The sequence below is a fragment of the Ovis canadensis genome, chromosome 2 (assembly GCF_042477335.2).
Source record: "Ovis canadensis isolate MfBH-ARS-UI-01 breed Bighorn chromosome 2, ARS-UI_OviCan_v2, whole genome shotgun sequence".
Taxonomy (NCBI): Eukaryota; Metazoa; Chordata; class Mammalia; order Artiodactyla; family Bovidae; genus Ovis; species Ovis canadensis.
The window spans coordinates 52,671,127-52,694,854 of NC_091246.1; the positions used below are offsets into that span (position 1 = coordinate 52,671,127).

The window sequence follows — 23,728 nt, forward strand, 5'->3', positions numbered from 1 at the left end:
AGTGTTTCAGTTTTCTAATTGCTTTCACGTGTCTCAGTCTTCTAAGGAACCTCCGTACTGTATGCTCCATAGTGGCTGTATCAACTTCCATTCCCACCAACGGTGCAAGAGGGTTCCCCTTTCTCCACAACCTCTTGAGCATTTGTTGTTTATAGATTTTTAAATGATGGCTATCGTCATGTCTTTTATTTTTAATTAATAGAATTCAGTGAGTGTTTTTTCTGCATGCTTGCATGCTAAGTCGCTTCAGTCTTGTCTGACTTTTTGTGACCCCCGTGGACAGTAGTCCACCAGTCTCATCTGTCCATCGGATTCTCTAGGCAAGAATACTGGAATGGGCTGCCATGCCCTCCTCCCAGGGATCTTCCCTACCCAGGGATCTAACCCGCGTCTCTTGAGTCTCAAGCATTGGCAGGTGGGTTCTTTACCACTAGCACCACATGTGGAATGAGAAATTTAGTCTTTTGTCAAAAATGTAAAGCAAGTAGAGAAAGTCTGGAAGTTTAAAAGAGGGTTGGAAACTCATAAATCATGCTGTACTTACTTACTTGTGAGTCTGAGATGAATGGTGGTCCTAATTAAGGCCCAGGTGGATAGAGGACCAGGTTTCTGGAGATGTTACCTCTTGATTCTAGCTGCCCCCTTGTTCCCTTGAGAAGGAAGTCCTCAGGGCTCACTAGTAGTTGCTGAAGTCAGAGGCACCTTTCAATCACCATTTTAAATCTGAAACTTGGAACCTGGTTCTGCGTTGTGGAAGGTTTCCATTATCTTCCAAAGCTTCCTGATTGAGATATATAAATATATTTTATGTGTGTTTATATATGTACATATGCACGTGTGTTTGTGTGTATTTTTCCCCCCATGGCATTGAGCATTTTAACAATTTCTGATTTGTTATTTTTGAAACCATGCAATACTTTCTTATGGTTTTTTTTCACTTCTGATAAGAATGTTTGGTTATAGAGATTTGGGGTTAGATAGATGTAATCCTCTATGCATTTTATTAGATGCTAAATACTGAGTTAGAGTTTCAAAGAGTACTCAAATTGATAAGGAATATGAAACAACATTGCATGTAATAAACTCTTTAATAATTCCCTGTCCCTAAATATCAATTTGTGGTTTGCTGTTACTTTGACTGAAAAAGTAAGGCTTATTACCATAGTGAATGAGCTCACTTCCATGTTATTTCCTAGTCTTTATCTCTTATACACTGAGAACCTTTTACAACAGAAAGAGAAGGGATGGGAGATTTTCTCAGTCATCTCCATTCTTAAAAGTAATAGCTTTGTTGTAAAATAAGAATATGCTAACACACAACTTGAACATCACTGAAAATATGATAGCCCAAGTTTTTTAAGGTTATTTTTGTGAATCTGTAGCATTCTTCTCAGTATCAATAACCTGAGATATGCAGATGACATCACCCTTAGGGCAGAAAGCAAAGAAGAATTAAAGAGCCTCTTGATGGAGGTGAAAGAGGAGAGTGAAAAAGCTGGCTTAAAACTCAGTATTCAAAAAACTACGATCATGGCATTCAGTCCCATCACTTCATGGTAAATACATAGGGAAACAATGAAAACAGTGAGAGACTTTGTTGTACGTGGGCTCCAAAATCACCATAGATGGTGACTGCAGCCATGAAATTAAAAGACGTTTTGCTCCTTGGAAGCAAAGCTATGACTAACCTCAACTGCTAATATGCTAATTAGACAGCATATTTAAAAGCAGAGACATTACTTTGCCAACAGAGGTCCGTCTAGTCAAAGCTATGGTTTTTCCAGTAGTCATGTGTGGATGTGAGAGTTGGACTGTGAAGAAAGCTGAGCCCCGAAGAATTGATGCTTTTGAACTGTAGTGTTGAAGAAGACTCTTGGGAGTCCCTTGGACTGCAAGGAGATCCAACCAGTCCATCCTAAAGGAGATCAGTCCTGGGTGTTCCTTGGAAGGACTGATGTTGAAGCTGAAACTCCAATACTTTGGCCACCTGATGGGAAGAACTGCCTCATTTGAAAAGACCCTGATGCTGGGAAAGATTGAAGGCCGGAGGAGAAGGGAATGACAGAGAATGAGATGGTTGGATGGCATCATTGACGCAATGGACATGAGTTTGGGTAAACTCCAGGAGTTGGTGATGGGCAGGGAGGCCTGGTTTGCTGCAGTCCATGGGGTTGCAAAGAGTTAGACACGACTGAGCAACTGAACTGTGGTTGGAGAAGACTCTTGGGAGTCCCTTGGAGAACAAGGAGATCAAACCAGTCAATCCTAAAAGAAATCCTGAATATTCATTGGAAGGACGGATGGCTGAAGCTGAAATTCCAGTACTTTGGCCACCTGATGCAAAGAGCCAACTCATTAGAAAAACCCTGATGCTGGGAAAGATTGAAGGCAGGAGCAGAAGGGGATAACAGAGGACGAGATGTTGGATGGCATCACCGACTCAATGGACACGAGTTTGAGCGAGTTCTGGGACATGCAACAGTCCACAGGGTCACAAAGAGTCAAACACAACTGAACAACAACATTCTCCTCCATTTGGGCAATGGATTTTTAGAATTCAGAGTTCCATGTCTTAGTTTGCGTTAAGCTTTGAGGTACAGGTTATACATATGAGGGATCAGATAGTAAAGAATCTGCCTGCAATGCAGAAGACCCAGATTCAATCCCTGGGTTGGGAAGATCCCCTGGTGAAGGGAATAGCAACCTACTCCAGTATTCTTGCCTGGAGAATTCCATGGATAGAGGAGCCCGGGGGCTACAGTCCATGGGGTTGCAAAGAGTTGAACACAACTGAGCTACTGACACTTTCACCTTTTATACATATTGAAAGCCAGTGATGATACATCACTAGTATTTTGTACCTTAAAAAGTCAATGAAGTCTGTTTTATGAAATTTGGCTATCACTTACTTCTAACATGTGCAGTTCATGTTTGAGTTTGTGAAGTCTTAGTTGTTTTGTCATTTTGTTTTAATCAGAATATCTAAATTTCAACGGTTATTTTTCGATTTTTAGGATTATCAAAACATAGCTTATTAAAATCAGGGGTTAAAACAGGTATACTTTTAATAGCATCATTAAGGATAGGGTTTCCCTGAAAGCTCAGTTGGTAAAGAATCCACCTGCAACGCAGGAGACCCCGGTTCAATTCCTGGGTTGGGAAGATCCTCTGGAGAAGGGATAGGCTACCCACTCCAGTATCCTTGGGCTCCCTTGTGTCTTAGCTGGTAGAGTTTGCCTGCAATGCGGGAGACCTGAGTTCTATCCCTGAGTTGGGAAGATCCTCTGGAGAAGGGAAAGGCTACCCACCCAGTATTCTGGCCTGGAGAATTCCATATATAGTCCATGGGGTCACAAAGAGTTGGACATGACTGAGCGACTTTCACTTAAGTATAGGAAGAAATAAGGTTAGTGTGGTGAGGAAAATTACAAGAAACTTGTATATGGTTCTGAAAACTACTTCCTATTTTTGTTATAATGACAAATTTGAATTATATAGGTTGCAAATGGCATGATTTTGTGAATATGTCAGCTAAATAATTTAGAATGATCCAAAGCAGTTTGCTTCATTCCTATCAGTTTAATTAATTGTTTTATATGCTTTATATCTTAAAATCTAATGTTGTAGTATGTAGCCTCAGGTATTCTTTAGCTAATATTAACATGATTTTTGTCTAGCAGCAGGTGCCAATCAGAAGTGCTCTAGGGACTTCCCTGGTGAGCCAGTGGTTAAACCCCTTCACCTCCAATGCAGGAGGTGTGGTTTTGATCCCTGGTCAGGGAACTAAGATCCCACATCCTCACGGCACAGTTCCCTGCCCCAAAGTGCTGTGATACCCAAATAGAATTTGCATGAGTAGACTGGAGACAGGAGAGGCTCTTATTAGAAAACACATGGCCCTCATCAGACTTTGTTAACTTGCAATTTTGACAGTTTTGGTGAGACTCAATCGGAAGATTGAGTTATGTGAGGAATCCTGGAGAGTTAATAATTCAGTTAAGTTATCCATACCAATTCTGTAGATAGTAAGCAAGAAAGCTTGAGACTATGTTTCAACATTGACAGGTATAAGTTTTGAATTATCCACCTCTCCCATGATCTACCTGAAATGTCTTTCCCTAAGATACCCTTTTACAATATTTTAGTTAAGAACTGATGAAATAAATCGATTGACTGTTTTTTAATGTTTTAAGTAAATCTTACTTTGTCCACATAATTGCTTTAAAGAATAAATGTAATCACCTTAAACAGTGGGAATAAGGAGGTAGACAAGTGTGATTTAGAATCAAATCACAGGCCTACTTAAATTATACCTTCTCTTAAATGGATCTCTCAGCTGCAAACTAATGTCTAAAAGAGTAACAAGTAACTGATGGGAAGGCATAGTAGAATTTCAGTTAAAATTGGAGTTTCAAAGAGGTGGTCAGGTACCATTTGTTGTTTTTGGTTACTAAGTTCTGTCCAACTCTTTTGCAACCCCATGGATTGTAGCTCACCAGGTTCCTCTGTCCATGGGATTTCCCAGGTAAGAATACTGGGGTGAGTTGCCATCTCCTTCTCCAGGGGATCTTCTAGACCCAGGGGATCTTCTCAACCCAGGAAACAAACCTGCATCTCCTGCATTGGCAGGTGGCTTCTTTACCACTGAGCCACCTGGGATGCTCAGTCAAGTACAATACAAATTGCTGATTACCCTATCGTGTATGTTTGTTCTTACCTGATTGGTTTTATGATGAATTTAAATAAAGAATTACGTTTTCATTTGATCTTTCTTTCCTACCCCACCCCTCACATCTTTTAAAAAGATATTTAATTCAAGTTAATAGTGTATCTTTTCCCTCCTTTACACTTGGAGGTAAACGTACTTAAACATCTATGCATGTAAATAGTAATGCAAAAATCCTTTAAAACTCTTATTCTGTTGATTGATTTTGTTGCATTGGCAGAGTGAAGATAGTCCAAGTCCCAAGAGACAGCGCCTCTCTCATTCAGTCTTCGATTATACATCAGCGTCACCAGCTCCCTCACCACCAATGCGACCATGGGAGATGACATCAAATAGGCAGCCCCCTTCAGTTCGACCAAGCCAACATCACTTCTCAGGGGAACGATGCAACACACCTGCACGCAACAGAAGAAGGTGAGTTGGTCATATTACTTACTAAATTTTTGGTCATTGGTAGAATATTTTTAAACATCAGCGAGCATTTTTTCTGTAGGCATTTTATAAATATATCAACACTTTTGTCTCTGTACACTCGCACACAAACAACATTACAAGTACATTACATTACATCATGAGAATTCATTTAGCTTGGGATTAACAGATGTAGAAATTGTATAATAAGAGGCTAAAGTGATTTACTTAAAATCAATCCATACCATTATATATGAATTCAACTACCTCAAGGTTTAAGACATTTTGTGTGCTGACCTTCAATCCATATTACCAAAAAATACATTTTATAATTTACAGCAGTACTCCAAAATCCCTGTAGATGATGACTGCAGCCATGAAATTAAAAGATGCTTACTCCTTGCAAGAAAAGCTATGACAAACCTAGACAGTGTATTAAAAAGCAGAGACATTATTTTGCCAACAAGTCTGTATAGTCAAAGCTATTGTTTTTCCAGTAGTCATGTATGGATGTGAGAGTTGGACCATAAAGAAGGCTGAGCACCGAAGAATTGATGCTTTTGAATTGTGGTGCTGGAGAATACTAAGGAGAGGCCCTTGGACAGCAAGGGATCAAATCAGTCAATTCTAAAGGAGAAGAGTCCTGAATATTCATTGGAAGGACTGATGCTGAATCTCTAATACTTTGACCACCTGATGCAAAGAGCCAGCTCATTGGAAAAGACACTGATGCTGGGAAAGATTGAAGGCAGGAGGAGAAGGGGACAACAGAGAATGAGATGGTTAGATGGCATCACTGACTCAATGAACAGCCGTTTGAGCAAATTCCAGGAGATGTTGAAGGATAGGGAAGCCTGTTGTGCTGCAGTCCATGGGGTTACAAAAAGTCGGAACTGAACAGCAACAACAGTGGAAATATGGAAGTCTTAGGAATGAGCAGTCTCTTCTTCACTCCATTATTATCCATTCCATTCTTACAAATGAATAACCTCTCTCCACAGATACTCCTTTTGTATTCTCTAAGGCAGCTGTAGCTTCATTAAATTTCTTTTTAAATTGCGGACCCTGTGATATGAGGCGTGACTGCAGTTTAGTACAACTTTCAGTCCTCTCTTCTCTGTGGGACTTGGCTCTTGCTTTTTCTTCTCCAGGGAATATGTTTCCTGAGCTGCTTCCTGTTAAGTAGTGGCCTGAGGTCATACCTTTCCTCTTCCAAGGAAAGAGAGCATCCTTGAAGTGAGACAGCTGTTTATATTTCCAGGATGTTGATAATCTAAGAAGTACTGATGATCTCAAAGTAGTAAGGTGTTATGGACTGAATATGTTTCCTGAATATCCATAGGCTGACGCCTTAACCCACAGTGTGGATGAATTTGGAGATGGGGCCTCTAAGGAAGTAATTAAGGCTAATTGAAATCATCAGGACAGGTCCTTGATCCAAGAGGATTAGTGTCCTTACAAAACTCCAGGGAGAGAGCTTTCACCAGAAAGCATGCTGGCACTTTGATCTTGGACATTAAGTCTCTAGAACTTGAGAAAATAAATTTCTGTTGTTTAAGCCAGTCTGTGATATGTTGTTAGGGCAGCCTTAGGGCACTTAATTTTGGCTCAGATGGTAAAGAATCTTCCTGTAATGTGGGAGACCCGGGTTTGATCCCTGAATTGTGAAGATCCCCTAGAGTAGGGAATAGCTACCCATTTCAGTATTCTTGCTTGGAGAATTCCATGGACAGAGGAGTCTGACGGGCTATAGTCAATGGGGTTGAACGAGTCGGACACAACTGAGTGACCAGCAGACAGGTAACTTAATACTGAAGAGATCTTAAAAACCCATCATTCGTTGTTCCAGATCAGACAGGATAAACCTGTTCCTGAGGTATATTCTGTTGAGACCATTAAACTTTCACATTTCTGGTGCATTATTATCCAATTAAATGGGAATGTTTAAGTAAAATAATGTTATGCCAACCAGGTAAAATATTTCATAGCTGTTAAATTAAATAACATGAGGAAATAACGTCTGAGTACCTGCTGTAATATTTCCTACTCTTTTATGGTGAAATGTGCCATACATTCAGGAGAACTTGTAAAACAAGTATACATTTAAAAAGGATAACGCACAAGTGTGCCCTACACTTAGGTTAAACTAGAACATCAAAATCCCTCCTTCCTGGAAGATAAACCCTTTCCTGTGATTTGTTGTAACTCCCTTGGTACATGTTTTTAATACATTCTAAAACACTGTAAATACATTCTAAAAACACAGTTTTGTGTTTTGTTTTGTAAGTGTATTCTTTGTTTACTAAGCAGTCTTTTTTAATGTGGGGAGCAGTAGTTCACTTATTGTGATATAATCTTCCATTGAATTAATGTGCCGTAATTTATGTACCCACCTACTGTTGGGTAATAGTTACGCCCAGTTTGGGTAATGAAGAGAGTTCTTTTAGGACCCTTTGTGTACACAACTCCTAGTGTGCATGTGCAAGCATTTCATTAAGATAAAAGCCTAGGAGTACAATCGTAGGTCATCAAATGTGTTCTGGACCAGAAAGGGCATGACAGTATCTGTTGCTGGATGGCAGAAGCTAGTTTTCAGGTTGAAAAGAAGCATCAATCTCCATGTTCGTCGAACACGAAGGAGAAATAGGGAGCACTTACCTAGAAAACAAGCTACAAATTCGTTATGCCCAGCATTGTGTGTTATTTGTTACTTCCTTCTCACTTTAGTACTATACTTATGCTGCTGCTGCTAAGTCGCTTCAGTCGTGTCTTACTCTGTGCGACCCCACAGCTGGCAGCCCACCAGGCTCCTCCATCCATGGGATTCTCCAGGCAAGAGTACTGGAGTGGGTTGCCATTTCCTTCTCCAATACATGCATGCCTGCTAAGTTGCTTCAATCGTGTTCGACTCTGTGCAACCCTGTGGACAGCAGGCCACCAGGCTCCTCCGTCCATAAGATTCTCCAGGCAAGAATACTGGAGTGGGTTGCCCTTTCCTTCTCCTTAGTACTTATAGGCTAGCTATTAGTTTAACTGTCAGTTTTTCTGCCAAAAGTAGGGTTTATAAGCAGATGCAGTATTCAGCAACAATCTGATACAATTTCAGATACAAAGATGAGCACACTGGGAAGTTAGCAAACATTTGAAGAAAGCCAACAAAGTGAAAGAATGTCTCTGAAACTCAAAGAAAGAACTTGAAGTAACAGTTAATAAAATAACTAAAACAGTTAAGAAACAAGTGGAAACAGTGTCAGACTTTTATTTTGGGGGGCTCCAAAATCACTGCAGATGGTGACTGCAGCCATGAAATTAAAAGATGCTTACTCCTTGGAAGAAAAGTTATGACCAACCTAGATAGCATATTGAAAAGCAGAGACATTACTTGGCCAACAAAGGTCCATCTAGTCAAGGCTATGGTTTTTCCAGTGGTCATGTATGGATGTGAGAGTTGGACTGTGAAGAAAGCTGAGCACTGAAGAATTGATGCTTTTGAACTGTGTTGTTGGAGAAGATTCCTGCGAGTCCCTTGGACTGCAAGGAGATCCAACCAGTCCATTCTAAGGGAGATCAGCCCTGGGTGTTCTTTGGAAGGAATGATTCTGAAGCTGAAACTCCAGTTCTTTGGCCACCTCATGCGAAGAGTTGACTCATTGGAAAAGACCCTGATGCTGGGAGGGATTGGGGGCAGTAGGAGAAGGGGACGACAGAGGACGAGATGGCTGGATGGCATCACCGACTCAATGGACATGAGTTTGAGTGAACTCCGGGAGTTGGTGATGGATAGGGAGGCCTGGTGTGCTGCGATTCATGGGGTCGCAAAGAGTCGGACACGACTGAGTGACTGAACTGAATTGAAGTGTAACATGAGAGAAGTACAAGAGATTGTATCCCTAAAAATCAACTGGAAATCTTAGTTGGTAAAATTAATGAACAGGCAGAAAAAGCATCTTGGTCCCTGGAAGATCAAGTAAAGAGCTTTCCCAGAATGTAATGTGAAAAGGGAAAAATGGAAAAATGGGAAAGAAACTTAAATATATTGACAGTCATCAGTTCTAAATACATCTAATCATATTTCCAGATGGAAACAATAGAAGGGAACAGTTTTTACAGAAATAGTATAAAAATCATTTTCAAGAATTAAAGAATGGGTGTTGAGCAAGATCTTGGTGAAATTCAAGAATGTGCAGAAACATTCAGAGAGAAAGTTGAGCAATAAGAGATCTTCCCTGAATCATAACACCTTGATCAAGAAGGATTTATCCCAGCGTTGCAAGGATTTTTCAAAATTTGCAATTTAGTCTGTGATATACCACATTAGCAAATGGAAGAATAAAAACCATCTAATCACCTCAGTAGATATAGAGAGACAGCTTTTGATAAAATTTGACACCATTTATGATTTTAAAACTTTTCAGAAGGTAGGCATAGAGGGAACATACCTCAATGTGATAAAGGTCGTGTATGACAAATCCACAGCTAATGTCATACTCAACAATGAAAAGCTGAAAGCCTTTCCTCCAAGATCAGGCATAAGACAAAAATGTCCACTCTTGCCACTTTTATTTAGTATGGTTTTGGACATCCTATCCAAAGCAGTTAGATGGAAAAAAGAAATAAAAAGAATCTAAATTGGAAAGGAAGAAATAAAACCATCACTGTTTGCAGGTGATATAATACTATACATAGAAAATCCTAAAGAAGCCACCAGGAAACTGGTTATTAGACCTCATCAATGAATTCAGTAAACTTGCAGGATACAGAATTAATATACTGAAGTTGGTTGCATTTCTACACATGAGCAACAAACTATCAGGAAGAGAAATTAAGGAAATAATCTAACTTACCATTGCATCAAAAACAATAAAATATCTAAGAAAGAACCTGCCTAAGGAGGTAGAAAATCTTGTACTTGGAAAACTCTTAAGACACTGATGGAAAAAATAGTAGGTGACAAAAACAGATAGAAAGATATACCATGTTCTTGGATTGGAAGTATTAATATTGTTAAAAGGACTGTACTGCGCAAGGCAGTCTACAGATTCAGTGCAATCTCTGTCAAAATACCAATGACATTTTTCACAGAACTAGAACAAATAATTTTAAAATTTCTATGGAAACACAAAATACCCAAATAGCCAAAAAAATCTTGAGAAGAAACAACAGAGCTGGAAGAATCAGTTACTCCCTAACTTTCAGATTATATTGCAAAGCTATAAGCATCAAAAAAAAACATGGTACTGGCATAAAAAGAGAAACATAGATAACTGGAACAGGATAGAAAACCCAGAAATAAACCCGCCTACTATGGTCAATCTATGACCAAGGAGACAAGAATATATAGTGGAGAAAAAAGCCTCTTCGGTGATGTTAAAAATGTTGGACAGGTACATGGGAAAAAATGAAATTAGAACATTCCCAAACACCATATAAAGAAATAAACTTAATATGGATTAAAGACTTAAATGTAAGACCAGATAACTATAAAAACTCCTAGAGGAAAACATGGCAAACTCTTTGACATAAATTGCAACAGTACTTTTTTGGACCTGGTTCCTAAAGCAAAGAAAATAAAATCAAAAATAAGCAATTGAGACTTAATCTAACTTAAAAGCTTTTGCACAGCAGAGGAAATCATCAGCAAAATGAAAAGACAGCATACTGAATGGGAAAAGGTATATGCAAATAATAGAACTGAAAAGGAGTTAACTGTCATACATATATAAACAGCTCATAACAGAAAAACAATTTGATTTTAAAAATAGGCAGAAGACCTGAATAGACGTATTTCCAGAGAGGAAATGTGATGGGCCACAGGCACCTGGAAAGATACTCAGTATCACTAATCATCAGGTTAATGCAAATTAAAACCACTGTGAGATAGCATCTCACCCCTGTTAGAACAGCTATTATCAAAAAGAACATAAAAAGCAAATGTAAGCGAGGCTATGGAAAAAAGAGAACCCTTGCACACTGTGGTTGGGAATGTAAATTCGTGTACCCATTGTGGAAAATAGTATAGATGTTTCTCAACGAAACTAAAAATAAAACTACCATATGATCCAGCAGTTCCACTCCTGGGTACATATTTTTAAAAAAGAAAACAAACTAATTCAGAAAGATATGCACCTTGATGTTCATAGTAGCACTGTTTACAATTGCCAAGGTATAGAAACAGCCTAAGTGTGTAACAACAGATGATGGATAAAGAATACGTAGGAGAAGGCAATGGCAACCCACTCCAATACTCTTGCCTGGAAAATCCCATGGACAGAGGAGCCTGGTGGGCTGCAGTCCATGGGGTCGTGAAGAGTCAGACACGACCGAGCGACTTCACTTTCGCTTTTCACTTTTCATGCGTTGGAGAAGGAAATGGCAACCCACTCCAGTGTTCTTGCCTGGAGAATCCCAGGGATGGAGGAGCCTGGTGGGCTGCCGTCTGTGGGGTCGCAGAGAGTCGGACACGACTGAAGTGACTTAGCAGCAGCAGCAGTAGAATACTGCTCACCCATATAAAGGCTGAAGTTCTGCCATTTGCAAGCAGAATGGATGGACTTGGCATCATGCTAAGTGAAATAAGTCAAGAGAAAGACAAATACTGTATGTTATCACTTATGTGAAATCTAGAAAGTACAACAAACTAGTGAATATAGCAGAAAACAGATTCACAGATAAAACAAGCTAATGGTTAACCAGTAGGGAGAGGGAAAAAAGGTGAGGACCAATACAGGAATAGGGGATTAAGAGGTGCAAACTATTAAGTATAAAATAAGCTACAAGAATATATTGTACAACACGGGCAACATAGCCAATATTTTTTAATGATTGTAAAGAGAGTATAGCCTTTTAAAATTGTGAGACACTATGTTGTATATTTCTAACTTATATAATATTGTATGGCAACTATACTTCTGATTAAAACAGAAAACCTTTTTGAAAGAATTATTAAAAACTGTATTCTATCTAGGAAGTAGAAGAATAAATGCAGAAAGGATGATTTAATATGATTTGGTTAGGGAAGGAAAAAAGACATTGCTAAGTCTGAATAAAAGTCTCTTTAAAAAAAGATAAAATTTTTTTTTTAAAAATCTGAACATAAAATGGGGACAGAGCAGAGAGAAGTAAAAATGTGCAATCCAGATTTTTTTTTAAAATGTAAGTATGTGTTTAAAAATATAAGTGTAGTCACTGGAAGAATAAAACTGGCATATATAGCTTTTACACAATGAAACAGATAAACAGCATATAGTCTAGAAAACTCAATCCAGCAAGGTATGTAAGTGAGCCAGGAGGGAATAGCCTTGTGCTGTTTACGAATGATATGTCTGAAACAAAGTGACAAAGTAGTATCTATCACTGATACAAAAGTCAACTGAGAAATATTAGTCCATCTGTTATCACTGTTTCTTATTTCTAGATTTTTAAATAATTATGGTTACTAAATGTTCTACCACAAAGTCATATATATAACATTTAATTAGAGGAAATTCAGGAAAGATAGGGACCAAAATTGTCAAGGAATTTACATTTCAGCACGAGGACTTGGGTCTTAATTTGTGTGAGTTTTGAGTTTCTGAAATTATGTTTGAGTAGAGAAGTAAGAGCAAGAAGCAACAATGGAATCAAATAATAATAAAAGGGGCCCTTAAAGTTTTTGAACAGGATGAGTGTTTTTCGGGAGACATCTGGGCATGTATTTTGTATTTTGATTTTAAAGTGCACATTTTTTCACATCATAATATCTACATTGATGATATGAAGTGAAGCGTTAGTTGCTCAGTCGTGTCCGACTCTTTTCAAGCCCATGGACAGTGGCCTGCCAGGCTCCTCTGTCCATGGAATTCTCCAGGCAAGAATACTGGAATGGGTTGCCATTCCCTTCTCCAGGGAATCTTCTTGACTCAAGGATTGAACCCGTCTCCCACATTGCAGGGAAATTCTTTACCACCTGAGCCATCAGGGAAGCCTGTAGCATAGTCTAATTGGCAGCTCTCTCCCTTTTTTTAGTGATACATTAAACGGTCCTTTAAAATAGTTGTACAGATACAGATATGTGCATATACGTAGATAAATTTTCTTGTTCTTTTCTCTTAGGCTAGAAACAGTCTAGCAGTCAGCACACTTAGCTTTTAAATACCATTCTACAGTTAAAGGAACCAAGACTCTTTGGAGTCTCTTTTGGAGAACTGGTTAATTCCAGAGTCGGTGTAGGGAAAATACTAGATAAGCCTAGAGCATATTGTGGTCCATATATTAAGGAAGTGCTCAAAAGCATAAAGACAATAGTAGAAGGTCACAGGAGCCCAAATGCTCCCATTGAACAGAGTTAAAATAATTTGAACAACAAAATAAAATGACTGTGGATTATCACCTAAAGAATAAAATAAATGTCCATTAGCCCCTACTCATAAATAACTAAGTGAGAGAGAAGGAGCAACTCTTCTTTATAGAATTGCAGTTGATATATATGGAAGAAATGAAGGGAGTAGAAAATCACCATTAGAATATCATAATAGAGTGATTGCTGAAGATCCATTCATGCAATTTAAAGTTATATGCAAACTTTTAGCAAAAGCAGAATATTTGCATGAATCAGAGTATCTCCCCAAGAAAATAAAATCTATCACTGCTTCCATTTTCCCCTTCTGTTTGTTTGCCATGAAGTGATGGGACTGGATGCCATGATCTTAGTTTTTTTATTGTTGAGTTTCAAGCCAGCCATTTTACTCTCCTCTTTTACCTTTTCAGTTCCTTTTCACTTGTTGCTATTAGAGTGGTATCATCTGCATATCTAAGGTTGTTGATATTTCTCCTGGCAACCAACTCCATGGACCGTAAGAAAATAGTGTCTTGGCAGAAACCTGTTTAGCCAAGTGATTGGTAATACATACGTAAGCATGTGTGATGCATATCAGTGTCATGGGGCCCTTTGTACAGTGCACTGAAAAGGGCCTGTCCACCCTGTGATATCCTTTCCAGTAATATGTAAGCCATGCAAGTCATGAGAAAACATCAGACAAGCCTGGGTTAAAGGGCATTCTGCAGAGTAAGTGTGTCTTCAGAGGTATCAAGGTCGTGGAAGATTGAGCTGCGTGGATTGGAGAAGACTAAAGAAGCATGACCACTCTGCAGTAATGGGATCCTGTATCGGATTCTGAAACAGTAAGGGAACATTGTTAGAAAACTTGGGTGAAATCTGAATACATTCTGTTGTTTAATAGTATGATACCAAGGTTCATTTCTTAATTTTGATAATTTTTTTTTCTAATGGAAGATAGTAACATGAGGGAAAGCTGGGTAAGGGTTATGCAAAGACTATATGAAAAGTATCTCAAAATAAAACATTAAAGTAAATTCTAAGGTAGATGGCACCTGAAAATCAATGAAATATAGTTTGTCGGTTTTGAAGCAGAAATGCAAAAAGGTTATGCTGAACATAAAGATAGAGGAAGCAATGAATGGAGCAGGAACCTTGAGGGTTAGTATTAAGAGCACTGGAGAAATTGATACTACAAAAGAGTGTCCCTTGTTCTTTTTAAGATTGGGCAGTTGAGAGAAGAAACAGATTTAGAGGTGCAGAGTGCAACAATTAAGGGAAAGGTGACCTGTCCTCAGTAAAGACTGCTGGGATGGCTGTGTGCAGCTGTGTCTAGAGGGGGGCTGCTTTGCCTCTTGTGCCTGACGTGGAGTACATTTTTATTGAGGCCTGCTGTTGTTTCAAATTGCTACCCATGCTGAGCCCTTATAAAAAGCAGTGGAGCTGAATTGTGGAATTAAGGGATGTGGAAAATAGAAGTCTACTTATGGTAACAACTGTTACTTGTGTTTAACTATGTAGATGACAAGTGCATAGAGAGTGAAAGTGATTACTTTCAGTAGCCAGTTCAATTCAGTCACTCAGTTGTGTCCGACTCTTTGCGACCCCATGGAGCACAGCACACCAGGCCTCCCTGTCCATCACCAACTCCCAGAGTTCACTCAAACTCATGTCCATCGAGTCGGTGATGCCATCCAGCCATCTCATCCTCTGTCATCCCCTTCTCCTCCTGTCCCCAATCCCTCCCAGCATCAGGGTCTTTTCCAGTGAGTCAGCTCTTCGAATGAGGTGGCCAAAGTATTGGAGTTTCAGCTTCAGCATCAGTCCTTCCAATGAACACCCAGGACTGATCTCCTTTAGGATGGACCAGTTGGATCTCCTTGCAGTCCAAGGGACTCTCAAGAGTCTTCTCCAACACCATGGTTCAAAAGCATCATTCTTCGGTGCTCAGCTTTCTTCACAGTCCATGACCACTGGAAAAACCATAGCCTTGACTAGACGGACCTTTGTTGGCAAAGTAATGTCTCTGCTTTTCAATATGCTATCTAGGTTGGTCATAACTTTCCTTCCAAGGAGTAAGTGTCTTTTAATTTCATGGCTGCAGTCACCATCTACAGTGATTTTTGAGCCCCCAAAAATAAAGTCTGACACTGTAGCCAAATTCTACCTAAAAATTCTGTATATCACTAGAGTATTTATGCTGACACTATCTCACAGTCATTTTCATTCTCAGTATTTATTGTTACTCAGTTATTTGCAATTGTAAATAGATTAAATGTTTTTTAGTTATTACTCATTTTTTTAAATTGTCATTTTGGGCATGTGGGAACTGTCTTTTCTATATGCCTTAGCCAGTAGACAAATATAAAATGCCCATTAGGCATAATTGGGATTACTGCCAAGATATATGCAGATTAAAATTTGTTTTATAATGTTTATAAAATAAAAGGGACAAATAGTAGGTTAAAAATAGTAGGTTAAATCATAAGAACTTACTGATATTTGTCTATAAAAAGGGCAATTATATAATTAAACCCCCACCCCCAAAATGACAGTGATTGGCTATTGATTTCTAAATAACTCTCAGAGCTGATTATTAATTTTGTTTTCTTCTGTTATTTTTTTAAAAAAGCATGCATTCTATTTTGTGTTTAGAGCTGGTGATGAAACACAGCAATTCTTTAATACTATACTGCTAATGGATTACAAAGAGAGACAGTGCAGAATCCTGATGGATCACAGCAGTAAACATTATAACAACCTCTTTGACATTTTTACTATATTACAGTCCTCCTGTCAGGCGTCAGAGAGGAAGAAGGGATCGTCAGTCTCGACTTAATTCCATTAGTCAAGATGAAAATTATCACCATCTCCCTTATGCACAGCAGCAAGCAATAGAAGAACCTCGAGCCTTCCACCCTCCGAATGTATCTCCCCGTCTGTTACACCCTGCTGCTCATCCACCCCAGCAGAATGCAGTAATGGTTGACATACATGATCAGGTATAGTAACAGAATATCCAGATACAGATGCTCAAAGTTGGTAGCAGTTTATTTAGGTTGGTTATTTTTTGTTGTAGATTACTTTTACCTGAAAGGAAATAGTTTTACCTAAAATGAATCTATTTTGGATAAGTTCATCATTCTTCATTGAAGATTAAAATTTACTACACAGCTTCCTTAATGTTGAACTTAAAAAAAATTAAGATCAGGGTTATAAAAGCTCAGAATGATTCATTGTAATAATTGATTTGAAATGACTGATAGAGAATTTAATAGCAATGTCAGTCGGTCAGCTAGTGGTTTGAGGATATACTCCTGTTTTCTGCTTCCTTCCAGTTTCTTCTAGAGTAATCCAGTAGGCAAGACAGTTGGGTGCAGCTTTGCTTACAAGTTTTCCTAGGTCTCCACTGAGATGACAAGTACGGAGCTTTCTTTCCCTTTGTTCCCGCCAGGAACTGAGGAACTAGCTGAGAAGAGGGTTTGCCAGACCAAAAATTGACCAAAATTGTATGATTTTCTGAGGTCAGAGATACAAATCTAGACATATTCTTATAAAGTTCCTGGATTTTAAGGGTTAGGGAAAAAAAAAATCTTCCAAGTTTATAGACAGCAGAAATTACAATGGAAAGAAACTCAGACTAGCATTCAGTTTTTCTTTTTTTAAAAAAAATTACAGCACTGGAAGATAATAAACAATGAAACTACCATATAGTGACAATTGAAAGAAAATACGATCTTGCACATACTGTGTAAAAGAAACCGGTCACAGAAAGCCCCAGTTTGTATAATTTCTTTTATATGAAATGTCTAAATTAGGCAAATCCATAGAAACAAAGAATGAAGTGATTGCTTATCATTAGAATAATAGGATAAATTATGATACCTTCATGCCATGGACTATAACTATTAGAAAGAATTACTTAGAATTATGCCAGGAATACCTACACACTATTGCTGAGCAAGAAAAGCAAAATTGAATTAAGTGTTACGTTCAGTTTTGTAAAACATAACAATTAAATATTTGTATACATAGGACACTGAACATAGAGAAAAATATGGAGAAAGATACACGAGGGTTGCGGGGTTGGTTAGTAAAGTGTAGGGAAAGAGAAGGTAGGTAGAGGTGGAATCAAAGAAAGAAAAGGTGAAGTCTTCAGAAGAGGTGGTATCTCATTTGTGTCATATTGCTTGAGTCAGTCATGCTCAGTTGTGTCAGTCATGTCCAACTCTTTGTGACCCTTTGAACTGTAGCCCACCAGGCTTTTCTGTCCATGGAATTTTCCTGGCAAGAATGCCGGAGTGGGTTGCCATGCCATCCTCCAAAGGATCTTCCAACCCAGGGATCAAACCTGTTTCCAGCATTGCAGGTGGATTGTTTACTGTCTGAGCCTTCATCTGTATAACGTATACCACAAAGCTTGATGCAAACTAAGACACGGAATGCTGAGCCACCGGGGAAGCCCCTGAGTCTGCGTATTGAAACAATTGCATATGTAAATACTGGAAGAATGCAAGATACAGAAAACCTGAACAGACCAACAGCTGTGGAAGAAATTGAAGGCATAATTAAAAACCTGTTTATAGACTACATCTGAATTCTTATTTCTATAAAGAACTGAAAGTTCCAGTTTAAACTGTCCTAAATCATAGCCATAGGTATAAATTTTCCAAGTATATTATGTGAAGCTCCTTAATAATAAAACCTCATAGACAGTACAGGAAATGAAACTTTTCAACTACTTTCCCTCTTTAAGTATAGATGCGGATGTTGAAATAATAAATGATAGCTAGTGTTATAGTAAAGTAGTCTATCCTGATGGTGCAGGATAAATTCAACATTAGGAAATCTTCAATATAAAGGGAAAATGCTTTATTTTGTTAATAGATGCAAAGATATAAAATTTTGCCATCATATCCAATAAAAGATCTTAAAATGGAAAAAGGGAACTTTATTTTCTAGAGCTGTCAGTCAGGATTATTGAGAGCATTCCCACTGATTAAGGACAACCACCATCTCCCAGAGTTTCCTCAGTTTCATGTCCATTGAGTTAATGATGCCATCCAACCATCTCATCCTCTGTTACTCCCTTCTCCTGCCTTCAGTCTTTCCCAGCATCAGGGTCTTTTCCAGTGAGTCGGGTCTTCATATCAGGTGGCCAAAGTGTTGGAGCTTCAGCTTCAGCACAATAAGAGTAACTGGCACCAGATGTAATTTGCAGTCAAATTCACATCAACTGTGAAGTTAGTCAAAGTATTTGGGACTGCAGGTGCCTAGAAGACATGCATGTTCTCTTTGGAGGATGAAATCTTCCTTCTAGTTTTCAAAGAATTTCCTCAACTAAATTTTCAAGGACAGTAAACATTAAACAAAGTTAACCAAATACATGAGGAAAGAAAGACTATAAATGAAAACCAATAGAAATAGATCCACAGTGAGTTCACGTAACATTTCAAGCAACATAAGTAACGGTAAAACTTAAGAGTGCTTTCTTGCTGGTACCTGGACTAAGCCAGGGTGATGACTATCACTGCCTCTATTCAGTATCCTGGAATCTAAGCCAGGACTGGGGGCTTCCTAGGTGGCTCAGTGGTAAAAATCCGCCTGCAATGCAGGAGATGCAGATTTGATCCCTGGGTGGGGAAGATACCCTAGAGAAAGGGAATGGCAGCCCATTCCAGTATTCTTGCCTGGGAAATCCCATGGACAGAGGAGCCTGGCAGGCTACAGTCCATGGGGTTGTGAAAGAGTCAGACCTGACTAAACAACAACAGGCCAGGACTGACGATATAGGGTAAGAATAAGAAAAGAGCAAATAGCGTCATAAGTAATTGCAGATGAGATAATCATACAGGTAGAAAATCCCAAATTATTAAAGCAACAATACAGCAAATCAGTTGTATTTCTTTATACTAGTCAGCATAATTAAAACATATATATATACTTATACTAAACAACTCAGTTTTTTCAACATATAAGCTGGGGCACTGAGGGTAAGGAGAAGAGATGAAAGTGGCAACTATAAATTTAAAGAGACATTCTCTTTGTTTGTAATATGTAAACCATTCTTGGATACTGATTGAGAAAAAGTAAAGAAAAGTTAAGTCATGTATAACTTTGATTATACAATTGAAGTTTTGAACACTGACTTCATTTTTTTTTTAGGAACTTTTCGTTAAGATATGTTGATATTGGCTGTGGTGGTTATTTTAAGTGTTGTCTTTTAGAAATAAGTACTGAAGTATTTGTGAAGCGATAGGTTCATAGAATTCAATAAAGTATAGAAAGGGAGGAGTTGATAGGATATATGGTCTTGTGGTTTTGGAGACTATGTGATAGATACAGGGGTTCATTATACTATATGCATAGTACATATATATGTATAGTACATTATACTGTACATACATTGAGCATGTTTGAAATTCTCCATATCAAATATGCAAATAAGAAAGTACAACTGAAATCAGAATAACATGAAGGAAGTTAAGAGTCTTAACAAAAGATGTTCGAGTCCTTTTTGATTACAAAACTGTCTAAATAGATATTTGGCTTGAAAGATCCAAACTTGTAAAAACTGTCTGCTTTCAGAACTCACATACATAGAATTAGTATATTCCAAGTAAATTTCCAGTAAGCTTTTGGTGTAACCTGAGAAACTGATTCTGCTATTTCTACAGCACTTTAAAGGACCAAGGATTATCTAGAGCAGGAAAAAGCAAACTACTGCTGGCTGTTTTTTGTAGAGTTCTGTTGGAATACAGCTATGCTTGTTTGCTCATCTGTCATTTGTGGGTGCTTTGTGTGGGGACCAGGATGGCCCACAAACTTAAAATACTTACTTCTCTGGCTCTCAGTGAAATAGCTGGCCAACTGACACTTTGGTCTTGGGTCACTGAGGCCAGGTGGTTCTCAAAGTATGTCTTGAATTTGCTGATCAGCAGCAGCAGCACCTGGACATTTATTAAAAATGCAGATTCTCAAACTATACACTAGACTTATCAGGTGTGGGACCCAACAGTGTGTTTTAAGCCAATTAAGAGAACTTTTGGTATATAATTCTGAAGTAAAGCAAGTTGGGCAGAGTAGCTCTTCCAGTTATTAGGATTAATTATAAAGCTGTATGAAGGCATTTTTGCCAGAATAATTAACCAATTTGGTATGGAAATAGGTAACCTATCAGCAGTATAACAAAGCCTCCAAACTTACAAAAGAATTTTGAGTAATAAATTTAGTAAGTGGTATTATTTATGAAGAAACCTAATTTCTTGGAGGTATAGTACTATAGTAGTGATCATGTAGTGACATGATATTCTAACAAAAAGCCTGAATATAAAATTGTTCTTTGTAAAATAACATTTAATACAGTTAATATAAATTAGGATTCCAGTGGATTTTGAAACTGAATAAAATTATTTGAGGTTATTTACATAAGAATAAATGTATAAAAATGGCCCAAAAATAAAATGAGAAGAAAGTATGATAATGAGAAGAACTTGTCTTACTAAATACTGACTTTTCTAGTAAGAGACTGTAATTGAGACAACACAAATTTGGCGCAAAATAGATCTAGGTATGTTTGGGAAGTTACTGAATAGAAAGAAAGAGGTAGTTCAGTTTAGAGGAAAGGGGAATGTTGATTTACCATTAAATAAAAGATTTATCAAAAGAGAGATCATAGACTGAGAAAATATTACATGTATCCCTAAGTAAAGAGCCAAACTATAAGTTAATGTGAATGGACAGCCTTGTAGAAAGTGGGCAGTGAACAAAGGATATAGATTATTTACATAAAAGGAAATCTAGATGATAATAAGCATATTAAAAGGTGTTCAACCTCTCTAATCTGAGAAATAAAAATTTAAAGTAAACCCGGTAGATACTGGTTTTTCCCCCTTCCCCCATTGTAGTGTTTGTATAACAAGCAAGCATGCTTATTATGCAAATATTGTACATCTGCCTTGAGTGGAGGTGCTGAGAGTCTTGTTACTACCATTGGGATTGTGATTTAATCCATCCAGACTTTTGCTAAAGTTTAAAATATATTTACCCCTTTACCCAGTAATCCCTGTGAAATAAATGAAACTAATGTGTAAGGATATATGTTCAGTGATGTTTTTTATGGTTGTTTTTGGTATTGGTAAAAGGTGAATACAACTTAAAGTCCTTTATGAATGATAGGATTGTGTTAAAGTGATGACTGTATTTGAAATATCTTGTTAGTGTCAAAAAGAATGAATTGGCCTTAATTTCTTTAAAGATATATCTACAATATTAATTGGAAAAAGTAAGTTGCAAGGTAATATCTCATTTCTGTTAAGAACAAAAACAAGCATGACAGTAGTTCATGCTTATGTTTATATGCTCATGGAGAATGATACAGGAGGACATATTTTTAAATGTTGTTTGCTTCCAGATAGGATGGGAATAAAACTGACCAGGGGAGAAGGGAATTATTTAATTTTTTTAAAATGCTACTTAACATTTCACTAGTTGCAATTAAACAAATGGTTTTTTTCCCTCCTGTTGAATGTGATCAGGTTATTAGCAGACATGTTTCTTTTTTCCAGATTTCCTCCTTAGAAAAGTTTTCTGCTCTGTAGAGCAGGCTTGAAGAGTTAATATAGCAGTTCATTATCTCCTGGACTTTTCAAGTTTTTTTGAGCAAAGAGTCAGGCCCAGTTCAGTGGATATCATATACTGCTCTTTAAACAGTTTTTCTCTACAGTAACAAGAATATTTTGGTTGAAACTGTTGCAGAAGTACATTGTGAACAATCTGTGCAGTTAAGAGTAGAATCAATAAATGCCCAGATTTTAATTTTTAATAATTGATGTTTTATCCAAACTGTTAAAAGTTTATCCAAACTCACACTCAAGTCTTTCTGTTCTGTTTCTCTCTTCTAATAGCTCCATCAGGGCACCGTCCCTGTTTCTTACACAGTAACAACAGTGGCACCACATGGGATTCCCCTCTGCACAGGCCAGCACATCCCTGCTTGCAGTACACAACAGGTCCCAGGATGCTCTGTGGTTTTCAGTGGACAGCACCTCCCTGTCTGTAGTGTGCCTCCTCCAGTAAGTCTGTGCAGTGCTTCTATAGAGTGGCTAAATATGTTATATCAACAAAACGCAAGAAACTTGGAGCTTTTCACTTTCAAGTAAAAAAATGCAATTTTATTGCAACAGAAATCTCAGTTGCACCTGTACAGTAACAGTTCAGTAGAATTAGCTTTAAAACTTGATATGTTTTTACATTGATTAAATTACACATATTTTAACATTTCTTTGAAGGTCAAACATGTTCCTTCACATGTCTGCACTGTTTATAATTAAACCTTAATAAAGATTGTCCTTCAGGTTTTAACTTAGGATATTGAACTGATTAGTAATAAAGTCTCAGAGAATTTGGTGATCAACATTAATAGTCTCAGCACTTGCTGGGTTTTTAATAGGCACTTTGAGTTGCTTAGACTTACTTATTCCATACTATAGGAAGCCTGTGATGAAAATAGTACCCTCATTTTCTAAATGATGAAATTGAAAATGGTGTGCTTAATATCATAGAAGCAATTAGCATGAGAAAACAAGAGTTCACACTCAATTATTTGCCTCTTATAAGCTTATACTTTATCCTTTACCAGCCCCTAGTTCAGCCCTCTTATTTGAAAAATAGGTTGCTGAAAACCAAAGTATTTAAATGACTTATTAAGGTCAATAAAGTCTTCAAAGTAAAGCACTTTGCTAAATCTTAATATAATCCTAATAATCTTGTCTGAATTTGGGATTAAAACAAACACATACAAATACACCAATTTAATAGATTAATTTACCCATGCATGGTTTCTCATTAATAGATTATAGAACCAGTGTGCTAAATTAGCAAACTAAAATATTGAGAGATCATAAAGCATTTAGTTGTGAATTGCGCTCTTAGAAATAAAAAAATCTACAAGATTGAAAAGGACAGCTTCTTGGAAAGTAGTAATGTCTGCTACATTTTAAGCCAAGTGGGAAGAGATTCCTTCTCTGGCACTTTCCCTTTATTTTCTTAGGTATTACAAAAGCTTAAGTAAAAGATAAGTGTTTTGACTGATTTGTAAGAGCTACGTAAAATCCAGAATAATTACTAGTTACCATTTATTTTACTAATAAATGCAAACATGCACAAGTATCTCATTGTTACTATAGGTTATTAAGACATTTTTATGATTCTGGGAGGACTGTGGCAGTAACATTTCAATCTGATTGTATAGTATTTTTTTAAATTACTATATTCTG

At 37.6% G+C, this 23,728-nt stretch overlaps 1 protein-coding gene across 16 annotated transcripts in view; it reads left to right on the forward strand.

Annotated features, from left to right (window-relative positions):
• Positions 1-23,728, forward strand: part of RNF38 (ring finger protein 38) — a 129,260-nt gene that overhangs the window by 81,292 nt on the left and 24,240 nt on the right. For all 16 annotated transcript variants that reach the window (XM_069576163.1, XM_069576161.1, XM_069576164.1 and 13 more), the window contains 3 exons: positions 4,947-5,140; positions 16,240-16,453; positions 22,358-22,525. In XM_069576163.1, the coding sequence (XP_069432264.1) occupies positions 4,947-5,140; positions 16,240-16,453; positions 22,358-22,525 (576 nt within the window). The remainder of the gene's footprint in view (positions 1-4,946; positions 5,141-16,239; positions 16,454-22,357; positions 22,526-23,728) is intronic.